This window comes from Nycticebus coucang, chromosome 12 (genome assembly GCF_027406575.1).
Source record: "Nycticebus coucang isolate mNycCou1 chromosome 12, mNycCou1.pri, whole genome shotgun sequence".
Lineage (NCBI taxonomy): Eukaryota > Metazoa > Chordata > Mammalia > Primates > Lorisidae > Nycticebus > Nycticebus coucang.
This window is the reverse complement of record NC_069791.1, coordinates 89,396,503-89,419,615: the sequence shown is the minus strand read 5'-3', so window position 1 is coordinate 89,419,615 and position 23,113 is coordinate 89,396,503. Positions and strand designations below refer to the sequence as shown.

General features: G+C 48.2%; 1 protein-coding gene across 4 annotated transcripts in view; it reads left to right on the top strand.

Annotated features, from left to right (window-relative positions):
* EEF2K (eukaryotic elongation factor 2 kinase) overlaps positions 1–23,113 on the top strand; it is an 81,406-nt gene that overhangs the window by 42,390 nt on the left and 15,903 nt on the right. For 3 of the 4 annotated variants that reach the window (XM_053556681.1, XM_053556679.1, XM_053556680.1), the window contains 12 exons: positions 1,733–1,793; positions 3,305–3,342; positions 3,739–3,910; positions 6,876–7,025; positions 7,450–7,582; positions 7,832–7,959; positions 8,645–8,846; positions 11,905–11,972; positions 16,437–16,514; positions 17,250–17,312; positions 19,382–19,516; positions 19,680–19,868. In XM_053556681.1, coding sequence (XP_053412656.1) covers positions 1,733–1,793; positions 3,305–3,342; positions 3,739–3,910; positions 6,876–7,025; positions 7,450–7,582; positions 7,832–7,959; positions 8,645–8,846; positions 11,905–11,972; positions 16,437–16,514; positions 17,250–17,312; positions 19,382–19,516; positions 19,680–19,868 — 1,417 coding nt within the window. The remainder of the gene's footprint in view (positions 1–1,732; positions 1,794–3,304; positions 3,343–3,738; positions 3,911–6,875; positions 7,026–7,449; positions 7,583–7,831; positions 7,960–8,644; positions 8,847–11,904; positions 11,973–16,436; positions 16,515–17,249; positions 17,313–19,381; positions 19,517–19,679; positions 19,869–23,113) is intronic. The other variant, XM_053556682.1, reaches the window with a different exon arrangement.

The window sequence follows — 23,113 nt, the reverse complement described above, 5'->3', positions numbered from 1 at the left end:
GGGGCTGAAAGTCCAGCCCTCTAATCCTTGCATAGGTCTTTCTGGTGACCAGTCCCCTTCCTGAAGCTACCCAGGGCTTATAGCCATCAGTCATCTCATTAGCATATACACAAAGACCCCACTGTGAAGATTCTCAGGATTTTAGGAGTTGCATGCTAAAAAACAGGATCCAAGACCAAATATGTATTTTATAACATCACAACCCTGTATTGGGGCTTAGAAAATGATACCCAGGCTCAGTGCCTGTGGCTCAGCAGCTAGAGCGCCAGCCACATACATCGAAGGTGGTGGGTTCGAATCCAGCCCGGGCCTGCCAAACAGTGACAACACCAACCAAAAAATAGCCGGGTGTTGTGGCAGGCACCTATAGTCCCAGCTACTTGGGAGGCTGAGGCAAGAGAATCGCCTAAGCCCGAGAGTTGGAGGTTACTGTGAGCTGTGATTCCACGGCACTCTACCGAGGGTGACAAAGTAAGACTATCTCAAAAAAAAAAAAAAAAGAGAGAAAAACGATATCCAAAGTGAAGACTTCAGAAGCAGCATCAGAAGCAAAGGCTTCTCCCACCTTCCTGTTTCTCAGCCTTCATTCTCCTCCAAGGCAGGCATAGAAACTAGAATCCCTCTTCCCCAAGGTAGATCATAGAAACCTGAACCCTGTTTCCCCAAAGCCAGCCACAAAATCTAAAAATATTACTGTAGCCTTCCCCTACTTTTCTGTGTAATAGCTGGCCTTAAGGCAATTAAGATGCAGAGGGTTCCCACTCCATTCCCTGGAGGAAGAAATGCTGAAACAGGGAAGCCAAGAAGAGTCTGGACAGACAGGCCTTGCTGGGTTTCCCCACTCAGTCTGTTACCATCAGGTCATGCCCTTTTTGTCTAATCCAGTGGTTATCAACCTTCCTAATGCCTCAACCCTTTCATACAGTTCCTGTGGGTCGCGACCCACAGGTTGAGAACTGCTGGTCTAATCACTTGTCTCCATGGCTGTTCCTCCGCCACTGAACCTAGGCATAAAATCAAATAGCTTCCCCTGTATCTTTGGGTCTTTGTTCTCAAGACTCCCACGTGATATAAAACTATGGTCAAATAGATTGGTCATGCTTTTGTCTTGGGTTAACCTGTCTCATCTGTGACCCTTGTGATGGCAGGAAAAGGATCATTACCTGCCTGCCCTTATACCAGCAGCCCCTTTCCTGGCTGGAGTCAACTCCCCCACCTCTGCCTGCCCGGGGCAGTTGTTTCTTCTTGGGAAATGTTCCCAGCTTCCTGGATTGAAGATTGAGGGCACAGCCATCTCCTTCTCTGGGACATCCATTTGTTACACAGATCAACTGTAATCCCAATGTTTATTTATTCAACCATTTATCCAACATGGTTTTATTTATTAAGCATTCACACACATACTAGGCACTGGATGAGCAAGACAGATGGAGGTCTGCTTTGGTGGAGTTACAGTCCAGTGGGGGAGTGCAGTGCAGAACAAGCCAGCAAACAGCACTGTAGTGAGTGCTGGGGAGACAGGGATGGGAGGGGGAGGGGGAACACGATGTTTGAGGAGAGGGAAGATGGCCAGTGTAGGGTTGTCCACAACCCAATCCAGGAACTGGGCTGTGCCTGTGGCCCATGGTGAAGATTGGGCTGGATCCAGAAAGGTCCCTTGCCTTTACCCACTGGGGGACAGACAGGATCAGATTATGGATGCTGTGCTCTAGGAGGGTTCTGGTTTCTGCAGGTACAATGCTGTCACTGGGGAATGGCTACAAGATGACGTTCTGATCAAGATGGCGTCTCAGGTGAGCTGAGCTCTGAGCCCTGTGAGGAGGGCGAAAGAGATGAGTGAGGACTTCCTCCAGCCGAATTCAGTCTGTGCATCTTCCCTCCACAACCTACTTTATTTAAACTCTGGATATTCTTCATGTTATTGTTTATTAGATTTTTTGTAACAGCTTTAGTGAGGTACAACCAACATACCATACAGTTAACCTATTTAAAGTGTACAAGTTCAATATTTATTTATTTTTATATTTTTTGAGACGGTCTCAAGCTGTTGCCCTGGGTAGAGTGCCGTGGCCACAACTCACAGCAACCTCAAACTCTTGGGCTTAAGTGATTCTCTTGCCTCAGCCTCCCAAGTAGCTGGGACTACAGGCGCCCGCCACAATGCCTGGCTTTTTTTTTGTTGCAGTTATCGTTGTTTTCAGCTGGCTCAGGCCCATTTTGAACCCGCCAGCCTTGGTGTTTGTGGCTGGCACCCTACCCACTGAACTACGGGTGCCACCATCAGTGTTTAGTAGATTCACAGAGTTGTATGGCCATCACCACATTCAATTCCAGAACATTCTCCCTCTCCTCAGATGAAATCCCATGCCTATTAGCCGTCACTCCCCATTCCCTCCTCTTCCCCTGACCCTGGCAACCACTGTTCTGCTTTCTGTCTCTATAGATTTGCCTATTCTGGATATTTCATATACCAAGATACCACACATCAAAAAGAGTATCTCTTGAAAAATCAATTCACCATAAATGTATATATCAATTTTTTTTTTTAAATCGTGGGTCACCAGCTATTATTGAGTTGTTAAATAAATTCAGCAGCTTGCCACCAACCTTTGGGGGAAAAAAAGAGAAAGAAAAAGACTAGAAAATAGCGTCTTGGTGCATAGGGAGGGTAAGAGTTATTTTGTGAAACTTTTTTAGTGTAACATACACACAGAAAAGTGTACAGCTTGATGAGTTTTCACAAAGTGAATACCAGCACCCAGGTCAATAAACAGAACATAACCAGTAGCACCCCTCAGTGTCTACTCCCCTGCCTCCTAGGGTAAGCACCACTCTGAATTCTAACACCCTGATTAGTTTTGCTCGGGTGTATACTTCCTCTAAGTTTAGAGGAGCCTGGAGCCACATGGCAGCTGAGTTCTCGTGAGCATGGCTTCTGCTGCACGGTATTTTGTGTTCAGTCTCAGTGCTGGATAGTATTTCCTTGAATGAATAGAGCTGTTGATTTCTCCAGAGTATTGTTGATGGACGCTTAGGTTGTTTTCCACTTTTTTCTGTTACAGATAGGGCTGCACTGTCCCTCCCCCATGGGTTCCTCCTCTCAGCTGGGGTGGAGGGTTGGGGTGGTCCTTGTCATCCCAAATGCCTCTGGGCTGGAAGGCTTTTTGGGCTTTGGTGCTCAGGTGCAGGAGGGGAGGGCGCTGGGATTTCTCAGGCTCCCAATTGGAGGGTGACATCTCCTGGCTCAGGGCTGCTTCTAGGTGGGGCATGGGGGGCTGATAACTCTCCATGTGGTATCTTTCAGCCCTTCGGCAGAGGAGCCATGAGGGAGTGCTTCAGGACGTAAGTGACTCAGGCTGGTGCTCAAGTCCCTTGCCCAGACTCCCAGAGGCCCCTAAGAGCTGGGGCACTGGGTCATTTTTGGCCAAGGAACAGAGACAGTGACCTCTGCCCTCTTGTGTCCTGAGTTTTTCTCCTTCTGGTCCCCCTCGGCCTGGCTATTGGGGTGGCTCAAGAAGAACAGGGAGTATCCTACCCATCTCTGCTCTTAGAGGTCAAAGCACACAGAATAGGAGACCATTAACAATGACCCTTATCCCCCACTTCCCAGCTCTTTGAAAGACACAAAGGGGCAGGAAGGTCTGTCCACCAGCCAGACAGGGTGTCACTGTCCTGAGGACCCAGACCTGTGACCCCAGAGTGCCCAGGCAGGCCCCTTGCTGCCTCCCCCCTTCCCAGGAAGAAGCTGTCCAACTTCCTGCATGCCCAGCAGTGGAAGGGAGCCTCCAACTACGTTGCAAAGCGCTACATCGAGCCCGTGGGCAGGGATGTGTACTTTGAGGATGTGCGTCTACAGATGGAGGCCAAACTCTGGGGGGAGGAATATAATCGGCACAAGCCCCCCAAGCAGGTATGTACCCCCTACCTGCCTGCTCCCCATGGCAGGGCAGCTGGGCACAATGTCTGGGGAGGAGGGTAGGGCTGGTCACAGGGTAAACAGTGGCTAATAACAGCCACCAGTTTTTAGAACATGATGGACCAAGTACTCTATATGCAGAGAATACTATTCACAGACATGGAATTCTGAGATTAGAATATTTTTATCCTCATTTATATGTGGGTATTAAGATTTTAGTTTGTAAATGACAGAAACCCACTCAAATTGGCTTACTCTGAAAAGGGAATTCACTGCCTCATGTAACTGGAAAATAGAGCCAGCCACAGGCATGGCTGAATCTAGAACTAAACTGAAGTTGTCAGAAATCCTCCCTCTTCAGACAGGGTGTTATTTTGTGTTGGTGTCACTCTTGGGCAGCCTTTCCCCTTGCAGTGGCACATTGGCCCCCAGCAGTGACGGGCTTGTGTTGTCTTCTCAACAACCTTGTTATTGGTAGAATGATGGCACCTATTTTCCCAGAAGTTCTGATAAATGTCTTAGAACCAGGTTTCATTGACTTTGATAAGGTCAGGTGGCTATCACTGAGGGGAGAGACAGATTGGGCAGGCCTGAGCCTTGTGCCCATTATAGCCAGGAATATGAGTATTCCACCCAGACCACCTAGGCTGAGATTAGGGAAGGGGTGGCTCCCAAGAAAAAATGGAAGAAAGAGAAAACAGATTATCACATCTGCTCTCCAAGGAACCCAGGACTTGGAGAGGTTAAATAACTTGCCACCAGGCAGAGATGGACCCAGGGCTAATCCAGGCTTTTCCATCCCACTGCCAGCTTGGCTCCTTCACTGGAGCTCTTAGGGTGCTGGAGGACTATGGTCACGTCCAAATTCCTGTTGCCTGTGGGCATTTAGGAAAAGTTGCACCAAGCCTCTGCCCTGCCAAAATTCACTGTCTGCTAGATGCAAGGTCCCCTGGGTGCCTCAGGAGAGCCACACTTCTTAGGCAATCAGCAGAATTTATGGAGCACCTCCTGTTTCCTGGGCCCATGATTTAAGCCCACTTGGGTTGTGCACAAAAGTCATAGTCCCCACTCTGGAGGCTGTGACTTCCTTAGCTATTCACTATGCTCCAGCCCAGCCACCGTGAGTGTGTCCCTGTCTCAGACCTTTGCCCTGGCCATGTCTCCAGTCTACATCACTTGTCTCCATGATGCTTGCCTGGCTGGCTCTCCTCATGATTCAGGTTTTAGCTAGGCCGGCTCAGAGCACCCTAAGCGGAGCAGCCCCTCCACCTAGTTGCCTCTGCCATAGCATTCTGGTTTGTTTGTTTTTCTTTTCTTTTTTCTTTCTTTTTTTTTTTTTTTTGAGAAAGAGTCTCACTATGTCACCCTTGGTAGAGTGCCGTGGCGTCACAGCTCACAGCAACCTCATGCTTCTGGGCTTACGCAATTCTCTTGCCTCAGCCTCCCAAGTATCTGGAACTACAGGCACCCACCACAATGCCCTGCTATTTTTTGTTGCAGTTGTCATTGTACAGCTGGCCTGAGCCAGGTTCGAACCCACCACCCTTGATGCATGTGGCTGGTGCCGTAACCACTGTGCTATGGGCGCCAAGCCTGATTTTCTTTTCTTTGGAAAAGTTAGTGCTGAGAGAGCTTTATACATTTCATCCATATATTAGTTGCTTCTGTCCCTGAGGGCAGAGGTTTAACTGTTCTCTGCTGTCTCCCAGGATCTAGGTGTCCTGTAAGTAATGATGGTTAAATGAAGGAAGGGAGAGGGATGTGGTTATTCAAGGAGGTCCTGGCTGTCCACGTGGAGCCCTCTGGCTGAGCAGGTACCCCTGCGGCAGGTTTTCTGGTAGGGAATAGAGCCAGCTTGTAGGGTGCAACCCTCTGAGAATTACCCCACTCCTTCCCTTCAGGCTGATTCTCAGAACTGAGCTGGCATTTGGGGGAAAGTCTCAGCTCTCAGTTCAGGGTCCCTTTGGCTTCTGCAGCTATTGTCTGGTTGCTTGGTGATTCACCGTCCTGGGAAACCCAGCGCTGGCTCCTTCCTTCGTGTGGGTGACACTGAGGGGTTGGGTGCTGTAATGAGACCTTATATAACAGGGTAGGAGATCTATATTAGAGTCACAGGTCTTTCCTACCCCACTTTACAGACCGTACACAGTATTTATACATTTTCATATGTGTACAAAATTAAACTTATACTTTGTTAAAAAAAAAAAAAAGCAGCAAAAAATGTCAGGGTTTCGCATAATTCCCCAGTGTAGGAGAGAACCACTGTTTATGGGTTGGTATACTTGTATATTACCCTAAAATTGTGTCTACTGATTATAATAACAAAAGCAAAGGTTGCCTGTCTCCTTTGTGCTTGATAAATGTAATGCACTTGCTAAGTCTGAAATCGCCATTCCTCAAATGAGTAAACTGAGACACAAGAGAGGTGTAATAATTACCCAAATTCACAGAATTTGTGTAAGACACAGGCTAAGTTGCCACAGATATGTGCTGACAGGAAAGAGTTTCTTTCTTGCTCTTGTAAAGGTCCAGTTGATGGGTGCCTCAGGGTGGGCTGGCACCTTGCTTTCTTGAAGCCATCCAGCGACCTGGTTCCTTCTGTCTTATTGCTCTGCCATGCCCTGGGACCACGTGGTCACTCTGGCTCACAGAAGAATCCACCTTACAATGCAGGCTGGAGTGCTGTCATTGCAGCTGCTCCCTTCCCATTGGCCAGGTGTGGTCACATGGCCACACCTACCTGCAAGGGAAGCTCAGCAATGTCCATCATTCTAGCTGACAGCTATATATTCTGTTAAAATTCAGGGATAGGTGAATTTTCATTCTAAAATTCCTTTTCATTCTAAAAGGGAAAGGGGAGGATGGATTCTGGGGACAAAGTGATAAGTGATGGAGCTGGGATCTGTGCCCAGGTGGCTGACTGCTTCAGCCCCTCCCTGGCCTTTCCACCTCCCACCAGGTGGACATCATGCAGATGTGCATTATCGAGCTGAAGGACAGGCCGGACAAACCCCTCTTCCACCTGGAGCACTACATTGAGGGCAAGTACATCAAGTACAACTCCAACTCAGGCTTTGTTCGTGATGAGAACATCCGCTTGACGCCGCAGGTGAGGCTCCAGACTCACCCTGCCTGCACCTCCACCCTCTGCCCACCCCAGCCCTTTGGGGTGGGCAGAGTTCAGCCTCTTGAGAGGAGAGTCCTTATGCATATGGGGTCTCACACCCCCAGAGGACCCTCAAAGCCCCTTGGAGTATTCTGTAGGAGACTCTGTACTGGTATGCCCATTGTCCCATGTTGGCTTCTGTTAGCTGTCAGCAGGCCTCAGGTAGTCACTGCTCAGCCACCCTAAGGTCCCTGTTAATCGAACAGGCCACCTTCCTTTGTCTTTTCCTTTATACACTTCCTTGTGGAGAAGGTCCCCCAACGTGGGCTGAGCTGGGGCATTTCAGCCCAGGCCTAGAGGCTCACCAGTGTCAGCACAGCCCACAGCCTGGTCTCTTGCAACCACCTTTTTATTCTGTCCTCCACAGGCCTTCAGCCACTTCACATTTGAACGTTCTGGCCATCAGCTGATAGTAGTAGACATCCAGGGAGTGGGCGACCTTTACACTGACCCACAGATCCACACCGAAACAGGCACTGACTTTGGAGACGGCAACCTAGGTAGGTGAGGAAAGCCAACCTGTTTCCATGGATACCAAGCTGCTCACTGAAATCTCCCAGCTCCTTGTCCACCTGAGGAAACTGGCTAAGATGGTGTCTTCCCTAAGGTCATTGAGATGGGAGGCTGGGATGTCTGATTTCTCTAAGCTCAGCATATTTTATACTTGCTCCAGCCACATTTATGGGGCTGGCACTACCTCTCCCCTGCCACAAAGCAAAGCACCCCAGACACCCCCGCTCTGTCCACAGGTGTCCGAGGAATGGCACTCTTCTTCCACTCCCATGCCTGTAACCGGATTTGCACAAGCATGGGGCTTGCTCCCTTCGACCTCTCGCCACGGGAGAGAGACACAGTGAATCAGAACACCAAGCTGCTGGTGGGTCCTCAGCATGAACCTGCTTGGCTGGCAGGCCCTTCTGTTACCTAGACAGCAAACCCTGCCTCCTTATGTGGTGACAGAAAGGCCTGGCCATGCTTAATTAAAGAAGACCAGGGCAGGAAGGATCTGTCCCATCTATACCCCAACCCGTCTCCCCCAACTCAGTACACAAAGCCCTCCCGAGTGTCCCTATAGCACAGTGGCTGTCATCTGCTTGAGTTAGGTCTGCTTTTGACAAGAGTGAGGGGAAAGTCACATAGAGACAGTGAAAAGGTATGTGCGTGGTGTGGGTGTGTGTGTGGGTGTATTGACAGGTGACTGGACTTAGGCTCTCTGGGCACCTCGGTGTGTCCAAGATAGGCTCCCTTCCCGCCATCTTGCCACATAGATCAGATACAAATGAATGGTGGCAAAGATGAGCTTGGGATTCTAAACACAGAGTAGGATACATTCTCCAGTTTAGAGCTGTAAAGTGTGGTCAACCCTTTAGGGGATGGCAAATGCTTTAAGCTCCTGTTCTAGATGCCCTCTTGGAGGTCTTAGGGTTAATCTCTACTGACTTCTTATAAATTTTCTATTAGCTATGGCTGTAAGGGTTTAGAGTTAGGAGGAACAACAGGAAGAGCCCTTCATTCCCTAGAAGGTGCCTGCGTGACATGAGTATCCCTGTTAATGTCCCCAGCAATCAGCCAAGACCATCTTGAGGGGGACAGAGGAAAAGTGTGGAAGTCCCCGAGTAAGGACCCTCTCTGGCAGCCGGCCCCCTCTGCTCCTTCGCCTTTCAGAAAACTCTGGAGATGAGAACATGAGCGACGTGACCTTTGACTCTCTCCCTTCCTCCCCGTCTTCAGCCACACCACACAGCCAGAAGCTGGACCAGCTCCGTGAGTGATGGCTTGGTCCTTGGTGATTGTGGTTAAAAGAGATAGATAATAGGTAGGGAAGAGCTAAACTGGCTTCCATTTAGGTTAGAAAAATCAGACATGCTAATTATAAGATTCATGGCCCTGATGGTTTTACAGGTGAGTTCTGTGAATGAACTCCCAGGACATAGGTCATCTAAATGCCATAAAAACAACTTCTGTTGTAGAAAACAAGGTAACATTTTTCGGTGTGTTTATGGAACTAGCAAAACGCTTTTTAACAAGATTTGACAAAACACCAAAAAAGAAAACTGTATCCCAACAATACACATCCACACACACACACACATAACACAAACATCCTAAATAAGGCATTAACAACTGAACACTAGGGCGGCACCTGTGGCTCAGTGAGTAGGGCGCCGGCCCCATATGCTGAGGGTGGCGGGTTCAAGCCCAGCCCCGGCCAAACTGCAACAAAAAAATAGCTGGGCGTTGTGGCGGGCGCCTGTAGTCCCAGCTGCTCGGGAGGCTGAGGCAGGAGAATCGCGTAAGCCCAAGAGTTAGAGGTTGCTGTGAGCCGTGTAACGCCATGGCACTCTACCCGAGGGCAGTACAGTGAGACTCTGTCTCTACAAAAAAAAAAAAAAAAAACAACTGAACACTAGCAGTATCTTGAAGGAATAGTCTGTTGAATAGGGTTTCACAGGAATCTGAGGATGGGCCAACATTAGGAAATCTATTAATGCGACATTAATAAGTCAGAGGGGGAAAGCAGAATCATTATTTCTGAAGTTGTAGTGATAGTTTGTTGAGGGATGAGGCTTTTCAGGAAAGAGAATAGTCAAAGCCAACTTTAGGACTTGGGTCTAAAGAACTGAAAGGACAGTGTGGTCATTTATTCAGAGAAAGTCTGTAGGGAAGGAGGCTCAGAGCAGGAAAGGAAGATTTCAGTGTTGAAATATTTTTTTTTTTTTTTTTTGTAGAGACAGAGTCTCACTGTACCGCCCTCGGGTAGAGTGCCATGGCGTCACACGGCTCACAGCAACCTCTAACTCTTGGGCTTACGCGATTCTCTTGGCTCAGCCTCCCGAGCAGCCCGCCACAACGCCCGGCTATTTTTTTTTTGTTGTTGTTGCAGTTTGGCCATGGCTGGGTTTGAACCCGCCACCCTCGGCATATGAGGCCGGCGCCCTACTCACTGAGCCACAGATGCCGCCCTCAGTGTTGAAATATTAAAAGAGCCTTTTAGCTGTCTGCACTGGGAGGTGTTTGGGATGGATAGTCTGGAGTAGGGGTCAACAGATTTTCCTTTAAAAAGCCAGAGAGTAAACATTTTAAGTTTTGCAGGTCATTCAATCACTGTATTTCTGCATTTCCAGTAGGAAGGTAGCCATAGAAAACAATATGCAGCTTATTGTACCCTCAATGAATCCCCAACAATTAAAAAAAATAAATTAACCAAATAAAAAAATAGAAAAATATAAAATTCAAAAAAAAAGAAAGAAAGAAAACAATATGCAAATGAATGGGTGTGGCTATGTTCCAGTAAGACTATTTGTGGACACTGAATTTTTTTTTTTTTTTTTGAGGCAGTCTCACTTTGGTACCCTGGGTAGAGTCCCAAGGTGTCACAACTCACAGCAACCTCTAACTCTTGAGCTTAAGTGATTCTCTTGTCTCAGCCTCCCAAGTAGCTGGGTATAAGCATCCTCCACAACACCTGGCTATTTTTTGGTTATGGTTGTCGTTGTTTGGTAGGCATGGGCTGGATTCAAACCCACCAGCTCCGGTGTATGTGGCTGGCACCCTAGCCACTGAACTACAGGTGCCAAGCTGTGAACACTGAAATTTAAATTTCATATAATTTTCACATCACAAAATATTCTTCTTGGCCAGGCATGGTGGCTAACACCTGTAATCCCAGCACTCTGGGAGGCCCAGGTGGGCAGATTACCTGAGCTCAGAGGTTCAAGACCAGCCTGAGCTAGAGTGAGAGAAACCCTGTCTCTAAAAGTAGATGAATATTATGGCAGATGCCTGTAGTCCCAGTTCCTTGGGAGGCTGAGGCAAGAGACTCTCTTGAGCCCAAGAGTTTGAGGTTGCTGTGAGCTGTGACAACATGGCACTCTACCAGGGGTGACAAAGTGAGACTCTGTCTCAAAAAACAAAAACAAGAGTTTGCTGTGAGCTGTGTGAGACCACGGCACTCTACCGAGGGCCATAAAGTGAGACTCTGTCTCTACAAAAAAAAAAAAAAATTCTTCTTTTGATTTTTGTCAACCATTAAAAAATGAAAAATAAGGCGCCGCCTGTGGCTCAGTCAGTAGGGCGCTAGCCCCATGTACCGAGGGTGGTGGGTTCAAACCCGGCCCCGGCCAAATGGTAACAAAAAATAGCCAGGCGTTGTGGTGGGCACCTGTAGTCCCAGCTACTTGGGAGGCTGAGGCAGGGGAATTGCCTAAGCCCAAGAGCTGAAGGTTGCTGTGAGCTGTGACACCCCACACTCTACCCAGGCTGATACAGTGAGACTCTGTCTCAAAATTAAAAAAAAAAAAAGAAAAAAAGAAAAATCATTTTTGAAATTTGCATAAAAATAGGTAGCCAGACAGATTTGGCTCTGGAATGCTCAGGGCAGGAGATAGAGATGGGGAGCCACCAGGAGATGGTTGGCTTTGAAGCTATCTGAGGCCATCTTCTTGGACCTGAAATGTAAATAGGGCTTTTCTTACTTCAAAACTGCCATTTACTAGGAGCCAACTGTGGGCCAGGTGCATGTGCTGATAAATGTATTCCAAGTGTAATGGCATTTCTTATGACAGTCCTGGGGAGGCTTGGAGGTGAAGCTGCTTGCTCAGGATCATTCACCTTGCAAGTAGCAGACTTACAGCAAGTTCTTGAGGAAGAACTATAGCCCCCTGGTGCTGACAACATTCTTCTCCCTTTTTTTGCCTTTCTTTAAAATTAAAAAAATAATAATAATAAAAACTTGGTGTTAGGTGTGGTCTGCTTTGGGCTGTAGTTTGGTCTTGTGCATATTCCAGTGGTAAACACGTTATCTCTGTCTCTCCCTGCCCAGATTGGCCAGTGTTCAGTGATCTTGATAACATGGCACACAGAGACCATGACCATCTGGACAACCACCGGGTGAGCATGGAGGGAGAGGGGTTGCAGGCTCTAGTACCCTTGTGGTGGGAGGGTTAGACTTTCTCCCAGTGGGGATTGAGGGTGAATCTTCGATTTCAGAGGTGGGCAGCTGAGCCCAGGTCTGCCCCAGGAAGGCAGGGGTGGAGACAGCAGGAGGATGCAGATGAACTCCAGCGTCCTTCCAAGACACAGCTTTCCTCGTGGAAGAGCTGGGTCCATTGCAGTTCCCGGAGATGGTTAGGGAAGAGGGGTTCCATCAGTGGCAATGCGACCGGCTGGTAAATGCCAGGTTCAGCTCCAAGTTTGGTTTAGCCATGTGTGTGGACAATTATCTCATTGGTGCCCTATACTGGTCTCAGATCTGTAATTGTAATCAGTGAGCCATGATGGATAAACAGAATGTTTCCTGTAGCTTCAGGTTGACTCAGTGGTAAGAAACTGCAGACATCATATCTGCCTTCATATAAACATATATTATGGTGTCAAATTAAAATTTCTTACAAATTCTGTAAATAAACAGGCTTTACAGAAATATCACACTTGCATAGGCCACAGGCACAATTGAAGCTGTGCTCTCAAATTGTTCCAAAGGTTCAAGTTCACTATTGGCTGCTTTTCAGAGTTCTTTTTTTTTTTCTTTTTTTTTTTTTGTAGAGACAGAGTCTCACTTTATGGCCCTTGGTAGAGTGCTGTGGCATCACACAGCTCACAGCAACCTCCAACTCCTGGGCTTAAGCGATTCTCTTGCCTCAGCCTCCCAAGTAGCTGGGACTACAGGTGCCCGCCACAACGCCCGGCTATTTTTTGGTTGCAGTTTGGCCGGGGCCAGGTTTGAACCTGCCACCCTCAGTATATGGGGCCGGCGCCTTACCGACTGAGCCACAGGTGCCGCCCCTTTTCAGAGTTCTTGAGTGGAAGAAAAAAATAATCATAGCTGATACGTCTGGAATTGTCACTATGAGCTTGGTAGATGGTCTCATTTCATCCTCATTATAAGATATTTATTTTTTATTTCTTCTAGAATAGGTTTTGTTCTAGAATTAGAATAAATGTTAGGATTTTAGAATAGGTAACAAATACACCCTCAGGTGTTAAAAGGAAAAGGCATGAAGGATTAGTATGGTGACTGGTTTCCCCTGCACCCTGTCCTCTGCTGCTGCTGCTTGTCCCCAGTGTTAGCAGCTGCTCCGGCAGTTCTCTCATTATCTCTGGTTTAGAAAAGAGGAAACTGAGGCACAAGAGAGCTAAGTTGCTTGCTCATGGTCACCCAGGGAAGGTGTTCATGTCATTTCTCAGATGAGGAAACTGAGGCTTAGAGAGGTTGGCTATCTTGTCAGGATTTCAGAGCTAGGGGGTAGCACATGGACTGCCACACTAGAAAAAAATTTTTTTTCCCTTGGGGCCATGGTGTTTTGTTAGGTCAAGATAGGTCAAGAGGATGGTGCTCGTACGCAACTCAGTGGGTAGGGTGCTGGCCATATACACCGAGGCTGGTAGGTTGGAACCCAGCCCAGGCCAGCTAAAACAATGACAACTGCAATAACAACAACAACTACAAATAGCCAGGCATTGTGGCAGGCGCTTGTAGTCCCAGCTACTTGGGAGGCTGAGGCAAGAGAATTGCTGAAGGCAGTGGTTCTCAACCTTCCTAATGCTGCGGCCCTTTAATACAGTTCCTGCTGGCTTAAGCCCAAGAATTTGAGGTTTCTGTGAGCTGTGACACCATGGCACTCTACCCAAGGTGACAGCTTGAGACTCTTGTCTCAAAAAACAAAAAAAAGGTCAAAAGACATGAGTTATTTATGCTTCGTGGTACCCTGACCTCAAAACTAGTCTCTTTGTCTTATAGCTTGGGAGTGACCCTGGAGGGTAGGACAAGGTGCCAAAGTTGTAGAACTCCTAGGTAGGGCTTGTGATCCATTTTCAAAAACAGCCTTTCACAGCCTCGTGCAGTGGCGTGCACCTGTTGTCCCAGCTACTCAGGAGGCTGAGTCAGGAGGGTCACCTGAGCCCCACCCCCAAAAAACAGCCTTTGTCTTAGCAAACGAACACTTTAATTTTGTTATACATAAATTATACCTCAATTAAAAAAGCTGAAATTAGCCAGGCATGTTGGCTCATGCCTGTAATCCCAGCACTCTGCGAGGCTGACACGGGCAGATCACCTGAGCTCACAAGTTGGAAACCAGCCTGAGCTAGAGCGAGACTCTGCCTCTAAAAATAGCTGGGCATTGTGGAGGGTACCTGTAGTCCCAGGTACTCAGGAGGCTGCGGAGGCAGAGGCAAGATAATCAGTTGGGCCCAAGAGTCTAAGGTTGCTGTGAGCTATGAAGCCATAGCACTCGAGGATGACAAAGTGAGACTCTGTCTAAAAAAAAAGCTGAAATGTTTTTTAAAACACCCATCAGCCTTTTAGTCCACAGAAGACAAAGTCTCTAGAATTGTTTATAGAGACAAAGGCAGGACCCTTTGAGGATAGCATAGCTCCTTGGACTAGAGTGGATCCCTGGCCAGACCAGAGACCTAGGATTTCGTTGTATGCGTTTGGATGGCTCCTGGCTATCTACGAGAATGATCCAGGTTTTATGTTTATGCTGGTGACACCAAGTTGCTTTAAAAGATATATGCAGGGCAGTGCCTGTGGCTCAGTGAGTAGGGTACCGGCCCCATATACCAAGGGTGGCGGGTTCAAACCCAGCCCCGGCCAAACTGCAACAAAAAAATAGCCGGCGTTGTGGCGGGCGCCTGTAGTCCCAGCTGCTCGGGAGGCTGAGGCAAGAGAATCGCGTAAGCCCAAGAGTTAGAGGTTGCTGTGAGCCGTAGTGACGCCACTCTGTCTCTACAAAAAAAATAAATAAATAAAAGATATATGCAGGGGTCCTCAAACTACGTCCCGCGGGCCACATGCGGCAGTGTGATTGTATTTGCTCCCGTTTTGTTTTTTACTTCAAAATAAGATATGTGCAGTGTGCATAGGAATTTGTTCATAGTTTTTTTTTTAAAGTATAGTCCAGCCCTCCAGTGGTCTGAGGGAACTGGCCCCCTGTTTTAAAAGTTTGAAGACCCCTGTTAAGTAACATAGGGTGGTGCCTGTGGCTCAAAGGAGTAGGGCGCTGGCCCCATGTTCCAGAGATGGCGTGTTCAAGCCCAGCTCCGGCCAAAAACTGCAAAAAAAAAATATATATATATGTATATATGTATGTGTGTGTGTGTATATATATATATATATATATATTTAAGTAACATACAATGAAATCGAGAAGCTCGAATTCACAAAAGTGGGTTTTTTTTTGAGACAGAGCCTCAAGCTGTTGCCCTGGGTAGAGTGCTGTGGCATCATGGCTCACAGCAACCTCCACCTCCTGGGCTCAAGCGATTCTCCTGCCTCAGCCTCCCAAGTAGCTGGGACTACAGGCGCCTGCCACAATGCCTGCCTATTATTTTTCTTTTTTTTGCTGCAGCTGTCATTGTTGCTCAGTGAGCCTGGGCTGGATTCGAACCCACTAGTTCAGGTGTATGTGGCTGGCGCCTTAGCTGCTTGAGCCACAGTTGCTGAGCCCACAAGAGTGGTTTTATCTTGAATAAAAAGAGAATGGTATGAGAAGGAACCTACGGAGGTCCAAATTTTAGTTCCTTTTAAAAATAAAAAATCTCAAATAACTAAGGCATAGTGTTATGAGTTGACAGAGTTGGGTGGTAGGTGCATTAGAGTTCGTTTTAGAATCTTTGAGGCTTATGTGTCTGAAATGCTTCTTACTAGAACAGTGCCTCGAGGCATGGGATCCTGGCAGTCTCTGGGGAGGGCTGCAGTAACAAATGGGGCAGGTAATGTGTAGGAAGTAATGGAACTCAGGGTTGGTAGGCACATGACTGATGCTTTAGAGATTCCAAATTATACCAGACTCCCTTTCAGACTAGAACGCAGATCTGGAATATAGGAGATACGCCCAGGTGACTTGTGCCGTTTTAGTTGAGGGCTTTCTAGTAGTAAATATTGTTCCCAAGGCTGTATTTTTGTCCATGGGTCATAGACCTGAAACCAGCCTTTGTTTTTCTACCTGAGAAGTAGGTGAGTCACCCTGAGTAAAGCATTTACTGAGATTCACATTTTCAGAGCGCAACACCTTGTTTCATCCCCGTAGCCAGCCCTTTGATGTAGGTGCTATAATGCGTCCCCATTGCTGAGGACACTGAAGTTCAGAGAGGGTAACCAACTGTCCAAAGCTTGGAGCTGGGAAGTACCAGAGCTAGAATTCCAGCCCAGGCAGTCTGGCTCCAGAGCCCAAGGTCTTCACCGTCACTTTTTACTGCTCCCTTGTCACCCAACCAGTAAGGGGCAAGTAGGAAGAGGATGCTAAGTGAGGGGATGGACAAAGGAGCGAAAGCCAATGATTAGAATGTTCAGATGTCCCCACCAGGTACTCGGAGGACCACTGGGACCCTAAGGCTGACTTCTCTCCACAGGACTCTGAGACTAGTGGGGACAGTGGATACCCCAGTGAGAAGCGGGGTGAGCTGGATGACCCCGAGCTCCGAGAACATGTAAGGAACCCACAAGAGATGAGATCAGAGTCCCGCCTCCTTTATACTCCAGGGGGATAAAAACTTCCTTCCTGAAGGGGGAATATGAGTGAGTCCTGAGAAGACAAGAAAAAATTAAATTAATAAACAAGATTGCTTCAGATAAAGATAAATGCAAGGGAAAAGATAAAACAGGATCATGTAGATCAGTCAGGGGGCAAATGAGGAAGCTTAGATAGAAGGTTGAAAATGGCCGACAAATCTTATAGTGCAGCAGGAAAAGAGAGGATGCCGGGTAACAGGCTGGACCAGCACCGGCAGGGGTGAAGAGGGCCTGGCCTCGAGGCACGGGGTCAGTTTCTTCAGGCCCCCTACCCACAGCATCCTAGGAGTGTCAGCCATTTAAAGCTGTACTTACTATGTGCCCAAATTGAGCCTGCACCGCAGGGCAGTCTTGCTTGGAGGTGTCTGGTCTCAGCTTTATGATTATGAATATAAAACATGCAGTAAGAGCTTTGTCTAAATGAAGGACTTGGCACCATTTTCCCAGTGGCTTTGTAGTGGGATCTGGTTCCACCTGTCCACAAAGGGAGAGGGACCACGAGGCTGTGGCTGCCCCAGCACACCGTTCCTGCCTGTGATCCAGCATCCACTCTGTTGGACAGACCTGGGAGGGTGGAGCTGGTTGTTAGGAGGAGGTTCTTGGGATGAAGACCTGCTGCCCTTTGCCTCACTGTCATCTCTGCCTCCATTCAGGGCCACTCAAACAGCAGTCGGCGGTATGAATCTGATGAAGACAGCCTGGGCAGCTTTGGAAGGGTAATGCGCCTCGCGGCATCCTGGGCATCCCTAGCTGCCCACCTCCTCCGGGCTCTGTTGCTGTTTCTCCTTCTTCGTGTTGCTGCTGCCTGCCGGTCTGCCTACATGTCCTAAAGGAAAATTTTGCAAAGGAACACATCCCCTGGGCAAATACTTTTTGAGCCTGTGCTCTGAACAGGATGCCGGGGGATTTGTGGGGTGGATTAGGGCGGGTAAAGACATCACAACAGCTATGGCCCACATTGTAAAGTGCCTGCCTGCTTGCCTTAGAGGCACCTTGCAGCATTAAATCAGTTTACTTCTTACAACCCACCCATATGTTATTAATCCCCATACTATGGATGAGAGAACTAGGGTCTCATGCTCCTATGTCCAACAAGAATCTTAGGTAATGGTCATCATTGGGCCAGTCTGGGAGAGACCTGCCCACTGTTCTAGCTGATTCCCTGACATGCTTTGAACCTCTCACCTCCAAGCCTTTGCTAAGGGGAATCTCACTCCCCTGCAAGGTCCTTCCTCCTCCTCTGGTCATTACTCCTCGAATCCTACCTGCTCTCCAAGCCTGGATCCTGGTGGCTTCCCCTCCTAGAGTCTCCACTGCCCACCCTGCAGGCTTGATTCTTGTTCCTCCCAGAACACTGATTATTGGTAACACAGGATTTTTTTTTCTGTGGGGTTGAGGTCTCCTCTGCTCTGTGTGGACCAGAGTTGCTCAACTGTGGCACTTTTGGCCTTCTGAGCTGGTCATTCTTTGCTCTGGGGGCCGCCCTGTGCATTGTAGCACACATACGGGCACCCATACAGCTGCCTGGTTTTATCCTATGAGAACCTCTGGACAGGGTGTCTTTGGCTGAGAGAAATGATGCGTTTTCTAAACCCATTCTCTGAATCTCCCTGTGGATGCTGTCCATAGCATTATGGTGATTTTGCAAAGGAAAGCAAAGTGGATTAGCTGGAGGGTCTGAAAACAGACTCTTCTGGTGCCCTATATGGGGAGCTAGCAAACTTCCTTTCCAAGAGTTGCTAGATTGATAAATGAGAGGGAAATGTTTCCTTGTTTGGCTAGCTCTGAGTCCTGTTTCTGGTGGAATTTGAACTATTAAAATTGGAAATGTAGGCTTGGTGACTGTGGCTCAAGTGGCTAAATCACCAGCCACATACACCTTAGCTAGTGGGTTTGAATCCAGCCTGGGCCCACAAACAACAATGACAGCTGCGGGCAGCACCTGTGGTTCAGTTGGTAAGGCGCCCGCCCCATATACTGAGGGTGACGGGTTTAAACCCAGCCCCAGCCAAACTGCAACCAAAAAATAGCTGGGTGTTGTGGTGGGCGCCTGTAGTCCCAGCTACTTGGGAGGCCGAGGCAAGAGAATCGCTTAAGCCCAGGAGTTGGAGGTTGCTGTGAGCTGTGTGAGGCCACGGCACTCTACCGAGGGCAATAAAGTGAGACTCTGTCTCTACAAAAAAAAAAATAAAAATAAATAATGACAGCTGCAACCAAAAAATAGCTGGGTGTTCTGACGGGTGCCTATAATTCCAGCTACCTGGGAGGCGGGCAGGAGAATCGCTTGAGCCCAGGAGTTGGAGGTTGCTGTGAGCTCTGATGCCATGGCACTCTACCCAGGGCTACAGCTTAAGGCTCTGTCTCAAAAAAAAAAAAAATTGGAGATGTAGGCTCAGTGCCTGTGGCTCAGTGGTTAGGGTGCCAGCCACGTACACCAAGGCTGGTGGCTTCAAACCCGGCCTAGACCTGCTAAACAATGATAACTGCAACAACAACATAAAAATAGCCAGGCATTTGGTGGGGCCTATAGTCCCAGCTACTTGGGAGGCTGAGGCAAGAGAATTGTGAGACACCACGGCACTCTACCGAGAGCAATATAATGAGACTCTATCTAAAAAAAAAAAAAAAAAATTGGAGATGTATTTGTCCAATAAAATTTTGATACCATGAGGTTCACTCTCTACCCCTCTTGGCAGCCAGGCTCCTGTGTAGTGGGGGCTGCCGACAGGTGTAATGACGGGCCCATCCCAGTCCCACACTTCTCTGGCTGGTTCTCTCCTTTTAGGTTTGTGTGGAGAAGTGGCATCTCCTCAACTGCTCTCGCCTCCACCTGCCAAGGGCTTCAGCTGTGGCTTTGGAAGTACAAAGGCTTAATGCTCTGGACCTTGAAAAGAAAATTGGGAAGTCAATTCTGGGGAAGGTATTGGTGATGCCCATTTCCAGAGTCCTCTCTGCGCTAACCCAGAGGTCCCTGGCTCACACCTCTCCTCTACTAATGCTTCCTCCCCAGGCTGGCTGGGTGGCCCTGGGGTGCAGCTCCTGCCTCTTAGACTGCAGGGCCAACACCAAAGTCTGTGCGACAGGTTCATCTGGCCATGACACGCTACCATGAGAGCAGGCGCTTCTGCGAGAAGGATGAGGAGTGGGACCGTGAGTCAGCAGTCTTCCATCTGGAGCACGCAGCTGACCTGGGCGAGCTGGAGGCCATCGTGGGCCTGGGGCTCATGTACTCACAGCTGCCCCACCACATCCTGGCCGACGTCTCCATGGAGGTGAGGGGGGAGGGGAGAGTCTGGTTACCCCACCACTTGCCTGCTTCCCTTCCAGGAGATCATTCATTCATCTGCCTCCTGTGCTGGAGGTTTATGCATGGCACAGAAATGTTCTGGCCACTGGTCTCAGGGCAAGCCCTTCAAAGTTAGTTGAAACTGGCCAGGTAGGGTGGCTCATACTTGTAATTCCAGCAATTTGGGGGAGCTGAGAGCAGGAGCATTGCTTGAAGCCAGAAGTTTGAGACCATTATGGGCAACATAGCCAGACCTCATTTCTATACAAAATTAAAAAATTAGCCAGGCACGGTGGTGCACACCTGTATTCCAGCTACTCTGAAGGCTGAGGCAAGAGGATCACTTGAGCCTGGGAGTTTAAGGTTTCAGTGCACCACTGCACTTTAGCCTCGGCAACAGAGCAAAACCCTACCTCTTAAAAAACACAAAGTTGAAACTGGTAGAATTGATCTGTCTTTGGAGAGTGAGTAGAAAGTGACAGTCACATTTCCAGGTAATGGGTGATGGTGTGATGGGAGAAGCAGAAGACACTGTTGAAGACACATGAGGAAGGGGTCAGTGCAGGCTTTCTGTGCATCAGTTCCTGGTTCCAGAGCACAGCCTGGTACTCAGTAGGTGCTCATAAATGATGGGTGAAGGGATATCTGTGTTAGACCTAAAGGCCCAGTGGCAGTGAGCCAGGTATGATGGGGGTGTGAGGAGTTCAGGTAGAGGGAATAGCGTGTGCTGGGGCTGGAGGTGGAAACAAGGTGGTGAGTCAGAGGCCAGGAGGCAGATCAGTTCAGCTGGGGCAGGGGCAGGGGCAGGAATTGACACAGGAGAGTGGGCCAGGCCCAGATCTAAAGCAGCAGGATGTACACAGGTAGGGAAATCATATAGGGGGTCAGTTCCTTCTTCCTTCTCTGCTCCCAGGGCACAGGGACAACTGGGTGAGTGAATGGGATTTGGTAAGACCCAGGGAAAATGATCTTTTCCTAGAAGTTAAGAGGCCCTGGAGGGAAATGTGATCCCAGTATATCTACTCCCATCCTCCCCATCATGTGGGCCAAGGCTGTGGATGGACATGTGGTGGCAGGCATGTGTAGCTGTTCAAGACGCTAAGGTGGGAAGATGGCCTGAGCCCAGAAGTTCGAGGTTGCTGTGAGCTGTGATGGGGCCACTGCAGTCCAGCCTAGGCGACAGAGAGGAAACCTGTCTCAAAAAGCAAACAAACAAAAAAGGGCAGTGCCTGTGGCTCAAAGGAGTAGGGTGCCAGCCCCATATGCTGGAGGTGGTGGGTTCAAACCCAGCCCCAGCCAAAAGCTCAAAAAAAAAAAAAGAAACCAAACTCTCCTTCCTTTCCCCCACCTTCTCATTTTCTGAATGACATAACCATTATGATTACTCATATACTCATGTAATTTCAGAGTATATTAGTTTCCTAAGACTACCTTTTTTTTTTTTTTTTGAGACAGAGTCTCAAGCTGTCGCCCTGGGTAGAGTGTCATGGCATCAAAGTTCACAGCAACCTCAAACTCTTGGGCTTAAGCGATTCTCTTGCATCAGCCTCCCAAGTAGCTGGGACTACAGGTGCCTGCCACAATGCCTGGCTATTTTTTTGTTGCAGTTGTCATTGTTGTTTAGCTGTCCCAGGCTGGTTCGAACCCGCCAGCCTTGGTGTATGTAGCTGGCGCCCTACTTAGTGAGCTACAGGCGCCGCCCTCCTAAGACTACTTTAACAAATTAGCACAAACTGGGTGTGGCTTATAACAACAGAAATGTTTCTTCCAGAGTTCTGGAGGTTAGAAGTCTAAAATCCAGGGCGGCACCTGTGGCTCAGTGAGTAGGGCGCCGGCCCCATATGCCGAGGGTGGTGGGTTCAAACTCAGCCCCGGCCAAACTGCAACAAAAAAATAGCCGGGTGCTGTGGAGGGTGCCTGTAGTCCCAGCTACTCAGGAGGCTGAGGCAAGAGAATCGCTTAAGCCCAGGAGCTGGAGGTTGCTGTGAGCTGTGTGAGGCCACGGCACTCTACCGAGGGCCATAAAGTGAGACTTTGTCTCTACAAAAAAAAAAGTCTAAAATCCAGGTGTCGGCAGGGCCATGTCTGAGGGCTTGGGGTGAGGGGTCCTTCCTTGTTTCTTGTAGCTGCTGGGGGTTACCGAGGGCTTGGGATGTGGGGTCCTTCCTTGTTTCTTGTAGCTGCTGGGGGTTGCCAGCAGTCTTCCTTGGATTGGATCATTCCAGTTTCTGTCTTGGTTTCCACGTGGCCTTCTCCCTGTGTGTCTCTGTCACTTCTGCTCTTGTAAAGGTATTAGTTATGTGGGATTTAGGGCCCACCTAAAATCTAGCATGACTTCATCTTAATGAAGCCAATTTCATCTTCCCAGGCCCTGTTTTCAGGTCAGATCACATTCTGAGGTTGTGGGTGGATACAAATAACTGGAGAGAAACTGTTCAGCCCAGTACACATTTTTCTACATGCAAATATGAAATGGATTCTTATTTTCACCCTCCATTTTTTCCTCCAAAGTTGACAGGCATACTACAGTGCTCCTGGACTTTGCTTTTTTTAACTTGACAGTGTCTTGGGGACATTTTTCCTCAGCGGTATAGAGATGTTTCCTGTTTCTTTTTGATAGCTATGTAATGTTCCATTATATGGGTAGGACATCCTTTATTTAACTTGTGCCCTATTGATGGGCACTTGGGTTGGTTCCATTCTTTTGATATCACAAACAATTGCTACAGTAACTAGCCTTGTACATATTAGGTTGAACCTTGTAAAACTGCTATTTTTATAGGTCACAGACGGTAGAATATTGGTAGTTTCCTATGGTTCAGTTCAATGTATCATTTGGAATTTGGGCAAGGGATAATCCAGAGGTGTTTTTATTTCTTGTTTAAGGTCAGTGGTTCTCAACCTTTCTAATGCCACAGCCCTTTATACAGTTCCTGTAGGTCACGACCCACAGGTTGAGAACCGCTGCTATTTTAGATGATGACGAGGAGCCTTGGTTGGTAGAGGAGAACTTTCATTTGTCTTTTTATGCTCCTTGAGGGCAGAACTGAGTACTTCTCATTCACTGTTAAATGGTAAACATTTAACAGTCAGCTTTCAGGGGTGAGGAGGGAATGTGCACATATATGTGTATGTAAATATATTATAAATTTTGCTGAAATAAAGAATATATAGATAGGTCAGATGTGGTGGCTCATGCCTACAATCCTAGCACTTTAGGAGGCTGAGACA